This window comes from Dipteris shenzhenensis, chromosome 3 (genome assembly GCF_047967505.1).
Source record: "Dipteris shenzhenensis isolate YYH24624 ecotype China chromosome 3, Dip_SZ_1.0, whole genome shotgun sequence".
Taxonomy (NCBI): domain Eukaryota; kingdom Viridiplantae; phylum Streptophyta; class Polypodiopsida; order Gleicheniales; family Dipteridaceae; genus Dipteris; species Dipteris shenzhenensis.
In genome coordinates, this window is record NC_141598.1 from 7,867,589 (window position 1) to 7,874,483 (window position 6,895).

The following is a 6,895-nucleotide window of genomic DNA, read 5'->3' on the forward strand; positions in this document are numbered from 1 at the left end:
TGGCCGCAAATATAAATGTTTTGTAATCTGTAACATACCTTGCTTTGCATGCCCTTAAATTACATATGTATGGATGCATGCTAGAAGACCGTGCACAATGCTATCTACTCCTAGATGATATCAAAACCGATTCTTCTGTGAGAGAATATGCCACAAAGATTAAGGTTTGACACAATGTGTCGTGAAAGCATGAAAGATTAAGGTTTGACACAATGTGTGGTGACAGCAGGGAGAACTCACAAGTCCACAAGAAATGAGAAAGATGGTTATGAGTGCTAAATCAAGATGCACATGATAGGACATAACTCTACAATTTCTTTTTAAACTAGTGTGCAACATGAAAATTAGTGAACTATTGTGCAACATCTTTGCAAGTAGGCAAAAGCCAATGGAAATTAAGTATGTCTTTAGGAACTATTGAGATTCAGTCTTGCCTCCCTTAACGTATAGTGCTTAAGGCTCAATCTGTGATATTCATTTACACACTCAGCATATGGAGCTGCAGAAAATACATTCGATGGACATTAAGTATTTTTCCTTACCCATTAAGGATGACAAAATATTTGAGAGACAATTTTGTTATCAAAGACTGTATATTATACATTGAAAATTACAATTACAGGCATTTGAGAACTCTAAAAGAGACATTTACTCAAGATGTAAACGCTAAGGCAAAACAAGGCCAATTGAACATGCTTTGTACATTCCACAGGTTCAAAAACCAGCATGCTTGTAAATCCTGCATATTGGACCCGTAATTTCTTGACTATAATGTTCCCACTTCATCACAAAAAAACTCCAGAGCACTTCTTGTGGTATGTTTTCAACAACGGTTTAGTGCAGCTACTCTTCTCTTATTATCAAACACTGTTCATGCCTCTCATCTTCTTCATCCTCCTTCAGAGTGGATAAGTTGTCTTTATGTTTTGGTGTAGTGAGATGACGTCTTATGTTAGGAAGTGTCGTGCCATGGTGATCAGGTTCCAAGTTTTCCTTGCAAGCCACACAATAAAATCTCCATCCATTATCAATATAATGCAAATCCAATGGAGAATCTGGATGCAATTTCCGCAGAGTCTTCAAACCAGTCCTCAACCTTACTAGCCACCTATACTCTTTCATATTGCTGACATCAATTCCATCATTCTGCACAATGTTTCCCTTTCTCTGACTGGGAACGAGTTTATCGTATTTATCAACTAAATCTGGTTCCTCTACCTTGATAACATTGTTTTTTGGCTTCTTGCGTTCCACCATGTTTGCCTCCGTTAGAGCCTTCTCACTAGGTCTCTTTATGAGAGTAGAAAGGCTCTGCTTTTTTCTTTCCAATGAGTCAGGCACCTCTTCTTTTGGCTTTCCAATGATATTAGAGAAACTCTGCTTTTGTCTTTCCAAAGAGTCAGGCTCCTCTGTGATGTTCATGGCATTCCCAATTGTCTTTGCTTGTACGCAGTCACTCTTTGTATTAAACTTTTCCCTCTTGCCAGTATTCAGATCAAGCTCCTTTTCATTCATGATGATAATAGACAAATTCTTTCTGTGTGCCCTCGCATTTTCTGGAAAATAAACCCTTTCGTGGAAATTACGATGGCAACCACAAGCTTCACAGCTCAAACTTTCACTTTCTTTATAGTTCAAATATTCCAAGCAACCGTCATACACAGGAGAGTCGGCCAAAAAATTCTGGTTTTTCCTGCAGGTACCGTGTACAATCACATGCGCCATGGAAACCCCAAAAGAGGTCAAACCAACAGTTCAAAATGTAAAAGTTGTCTCTGCAAATAATGTAGAAATCAAAACAAGCTTCAGTTACTATGCTCTGTCAGCATCATAAAGGATTATGCTGAAGTTGATGCTCCCCTAATTTAACTTCGAGCGGGAATGAGAAGCAAAAGGATAAACGGAGTCCTAAAATAAGATGGAATGAAGAGTTAGATCAGTGTCTTCAAAATTGAAGCGTCTTGCACTACTTTTGTGTTGAAACTTTGGATCCCAATAAATTTTGTGGTGGAGACAGGTGCTAGTGATTTTGCAATAGAGGGAACACTATACCTTTTAAAAAAGATTTCTGAATTACTTTGATTATCATTGGATCTCGGGTCTTTCTGAAGCCAAGTTGTAACCTCCTTAGCTCTGAGACCATATTATAAAGTAACCTAAGCAAGGGTCCTGCTTGCTGAGCCAAGCCCTACCCAGAATATGCAGCACCAATATGATAACCCTCGAGATCTCAAAATGTTCTAGATCCTACTCAGTATGGGCACACAAGTACCAAGACAGATCTGAAGATAGACAACAAGATGTGCAACCAGAAGCATGTAGAAATATGTCCAAGACTAGGACCAAAAGCTGAAAAAAAAAAAACCACACAACCTACACCACATGGACACTAGGATACTGATCCACTGGTACAGATCCAAGGTCTCTGGATGCTGCCCTATCTGCTGCTCTCCCCTTCTGCCGTGTGCATATCTGATGAAGTCTTCAGTTACCAGTGGCTGAGGAAGGAGCCCAAAATGTACTTCAACACTCTTGCTGCTGCTTGTAAGGGCTCTACACAGCACAAAGATCTGCTGGATCTTACTGAATTGCCCCTAAGAGGCCCTTTATGCCCCCTTCATAAGGTGGCCAGCTGGGCCCCCCTCTTCGATCTGGCTGCTAGATGCCAACTGAGTCGGTTGGTTGCCGGGGTGGGGGGATCAGGATGGCTGACACATCGATATCTAGCCGACCAGATCTGGCAGACCAGAACCTGGTTTGGTGCTTATAAAAAACCCAACTCCCACCTTATTTGCTGGCCTTTGTAGCCATTGGCCCCTTCCATTGGGCCCATGAGCAGCCCCAAAGATGGGCAGCTCCATGGTAGTCCATAGAGGACTGCTCAGCCCTAAGTATGGTGTGTCCAATAAAAAACAAGAAGGATTCTGGCCTGCCACCCATATAGCAGCCAATGCACTGCCCACATGGCACTCTCATAGAGGACTGCTCAGCCCTAAGTATGGTGTGTCCAGTAAAAAACAACAAGGATTCTGGCCTGCCACCCATATAGCAGCCAATGCCCTGCCCACATGGCACTCACATTCCCTCTTCATGTCTTAGCATCTTGTGATACTCCTCAAATTTGAGAAGACACATGATATATAGACTAGGCCGTCCTGGAAGGTTCTAAGTGGCATCTGGACCCAGTGGGGACAGCGGGGTTTCGGCATTGTATGCAGGCAGTTCCAACCACCATCTTAATTGCACGTCACACTGAAAATGTTTTCTCCCTCACGCTCTCCATTAAGCAGGGATGTCCAGTGGCCCCTGAAATACGTCCTCTGCTCAGGGGAGGGAGGGCTGGTAGAGATGCACCTCCCATTTCATCAGGATGAGGGAGGGACCCTTCGATTCAGAGTTTGCAGACGACACAGCTCTATGTGGAAGGATGAGTGAATAGTCTGCTGAGGGTGAGACAATTGTTGTATATATATTGCTTGGTGTTCGGCGCCAAGATCAACTGGAACAAGTCGATCGGTTCCCTCATGGGCATAGGGAATGGGGGGGGAGACACTTGGATTTTGGTGTATTCCTTGGGGAAAGACTGCGAGATACCTTGGCTGCCAGATTGCAATTGACATCTTGGCAGAGCAGTATATATTCCCAACCTTGGAGAGTGTATGCTGTAAGCAACTATACTAGAGATTTGCCAAACTCACCCTCAGAGATGGTCAACCGGGTCTTTCTTGCCACGGCCTAGTAATAGCGTCCAGTTAATGTTGAGGATGCATAGGGCAGATTAGGCACTTGGTGCAGAATGTCCTGCGGGGAGGCTCAGATGGCACTGCCTAAATGCAGACTGTCATCTTATAACACGCAGAGGGAGGTCTTAGAGATGCAAAGCCTAGCCCTCTTGGGCAAGCTTATGGAAGCCATCATACAGTTGGATTTTCATGCATGCCGGGCCCCCATTGATGAGAAGATTGATGAGGGTTTGGCAACACTTATTGGCAAGTCTCATTTCTGCTAGACGCCCCTTATCTAGAGCCTAGAGGGTCCCATGCATGGTCACAGGACTCCCATCAGCCAAGCATAGTGAGCTGCTGGCCCAGTCAGATCTATGAGTGCATAGAGCCACCTCCTGCAGCAGCACCTGCAAGTGTCGGCACACTTAACGAGGGGCAAGACAATGGATTAACAAGATCGAAGCAGCCATCCCTGAGACTTGGCAAGAGCAGCTTAGACAAGGGGAACCATATGACATTGAGGCCCACGGATCAGGCTAGTTCTCCAGGACAACAGCCCCCTTAGGGCCCATTCGGGCCTGTTCTATGGTATTTCACTAGAAGACACAAGTGGACTCGCAACCTACACCACATGGACATCCATATGCTGCTCCACTAGTGCTAGATTTGAGATCACCAAGTATTGCCAATCTTCCTCCTGTCTCCTCCTGCTGCATGCCACTAAATGAGGTCTTTAGCAGCTTAGCAAGGAGTCCCAAAAAGCTGCCTCAGCTATCCTGCTGCTAGTGCCTAGAATATACCCTGCAATTGGTGGTCTGAACTGTACATGTCTTCTTCGCAACTAGGCTTGATTATATGTGGGATGAGCATGCTACTCATAAAAATCCAATCTGACACCTTTGAACAGAACTTCGGTATGAGAGAAACTGTAACTTCATTATAGGTGCCATCCCATCTCTGCAACATGCCTCATTTTTGTGTAATCAGAGCCAATTGAAATTGAGAAAAGAGCACACCCACCATGCTAACACCTCACATAAAATATTTGCTAAAGCACTAGCACTTCGAGTGAAGCTTTCTTGCATCCTTGGTCAATTCTGATTTTGTTTCCAGGAGACATAGCTCACAACATGATTCTGTGCACTGACAAACCATACTTTCTCGGTTGAAAGGAAGCTAAGGTGGACACTGTATAAGCAGTGATCAATAACTTCCCTCGAGTCTCCTCCAAAAACGTTAAAGAAAATGCCTAAGCCTTAGGGATCAGAAAAAATTCAAGGCAATAAATATGGCTTAGCAGGATTGAGAGGGGTCAAATTATAAGGGTTTTAATTGCCTTATAGGCTTAAATTTTTTCGAAAAGCTCAGCGGACGTGGTTGTTTGAAAATTTTCTACTAGAATGTATTAGGGAAATATTCAGTGCCTTAGCTTGTGCTCTAAAAGCATATCCATGCTGCTTTCATTATTTACATCAGCACAATATGCCTTTTGATCAAACGGTCATGCAGTCGTACAGTGAAGACAAAGAGAGAAACTTTGCTTGATTTTTTGCAGACGCAATTGCTCTAAAAATCTGAATAGCTTGAGAATCCTGACCTTGAAAGAGAAAGCAATGAGCCTCCACAGTAATGGCAGGAAAATTTTAGGGCAACAAAGTCCCTCAAACCGGAAGTCTTAGATGCTTGATCTCGGTCAAGGTCAATCAGGTTGGTAAATGGAAGCACCTCGACTGGTATAATGACTGAAGATTCATTGGGGGCTTTGAGACTGCTTCAGCAGAGAGAGCGCACATTTGGGAGAGCAGCCATGCCTCTGGTTACATGCATCTACTTCTTTGAAGACAGATGGCAGGCAGGAAAATAATGTTGGAATGGACGCAAGTTAATAGTTATCTATGGAAGCGTTTCTTCACCTGGTTTAGCCTGTCCAGCTGTGATTGTAGCATGGCCAAAAAGCTTTCAACTCAACCTAAAATAATCTGCTACCGCTGCAAGTTGCTATGTACAATAGGATTATTTTTTTCGCCACCTTTCGTGGCCAGACATCAGGCTCTTCCCATTGCAGAGATTTATGCATCGGAGCTTGCAGACGCTCCTATGTATCATGGCCAAATGTAAGCTTTTCACATGCACCTTTCTTTGCATGTACACATGGTCAATCATGCATGCGAGCCAAACAGCTTTCATGTTACATTATATTGGTCCATATGGGAGTGCAATATGCACTTACAATCTAACGAGGCTCGACTGCTGCCATTCGGGTTCGTTTAAGTAAACGAGTCGTGGACAGGGTCAGCTTCTCCTTGATCATCTTTCATCGTTTCCCCAAACAAGCCTTCGTTTCACCCTTGTTGCAGTCGATTCACAGCATCTCGCACAAAACTTTCTTAATTGTTCAGTTCAAACACCGCACAATTAGCTTAGGCTCCAAGACTTGCGCAAACGTTTAAATAAGACTAAGCTCACCTTAACGCATGAAAAGGGCAGCATCCCAGACTCAAACCGATGAAGAAGCGGAAGCAGGGCTTCTAAATTGCTGAATTCTAATAGTCTTAAGGTAGGAACTACATTAGGTGGCCCGTCAAAAAATGAGTGGAGATCGTGGCTAGGCTACGCTTTTGAGGTGATGTTTAAAGCAGATGTGGATTCCTTGAGGCTGTCCTTGTTCAGATTTTTATTGAAAGTGCTTTGCTCTTGTATTACTGTCCTTGTTCAGATTGTCAAGCCTATATTCCCTCTGCTCACGTATGATTGAGATTGCCGAGATGTATACAGGCTGTCAGATAGTGTGAGAGGGGGAAAAGATTGATGTGGCGATTCATCCGCAATTTCGAAAAGCTATGCTTGTTCTCATTAAGAGTCGTCCGTCATACGTTGTGTTCGTCTTGTAGTTGGGACACTGTGTCGCATCAAGAGCGTTGCAAACTGAAAGAAGATATCGCAAACTCTGGACAAGGAGCTCTACTTGGTCCCGTGAGGAGTCCTACAAACAAACAAGAGGGTGTTCGGAGTCCCCATGTCGCTGTCAAGCAAGGTACAGGCAAATTTTCGACAATCAGCTCAATGCTCAATCACTCTCCTTCATTCATTGTCCCAGGAAACGTCCTAGTCGTTTACAGAAGACGTCATGATTCCATTCACAAGACGTCACTTTCTCATTATCCTAATCC

General features: G+C 43.8%; 1 protein-coding gene across 2 annotated transcripts; it reads right to left on the reverse strand.

Moving 5' to 3' along the window:
* Window positions 1–782: 782 nt before the first annotated feature.
* LOC147903304 (uncharacterized) lies at window positions 783–6,345 on the reverse strand. Of its 2 annotated transcripts, none has more exons than XM_087372970.1 (3): window positions 6,192–6,345; window positions 5,956–6,096; window positions 783–1,693 (listed from the first exon to the last, which is right to left on the reverse strand). In XM_087372970.1, exon 3 carries the CDS (start codon window positions 1,513–1,515, stop codon window positions 844–846), a length of 672 nt encoding a protein of 223 aa, XP_087229096.1. In that variant the 5' UTR covers window positions 1,516–1,693; window positions 5,956–6,096; window positions 6,192–6,345; the 3' UTR covers window positions 783–843. The 2 variants fall into 2 exon arrangements, with proteins under 2 accessions (XP_087229096.1, XP_087229095.1); XM_087372969.1 differs by having other exon boundaries at window positions 783–1,775.
* Between the last annotated feature and the right edge of the window lie 550 nt (window positions 6,346–6,895).

Bases quoted from the DNA above. Each gene is read 5' to 3' on its own strand.
- LOC147903304 (XM_087372969.1), bottom strand. From the start codon at position 1,725: ATGGCGCATGTGATTGTACACGGTACCTGCAGGAAAAACCAGAATTTT.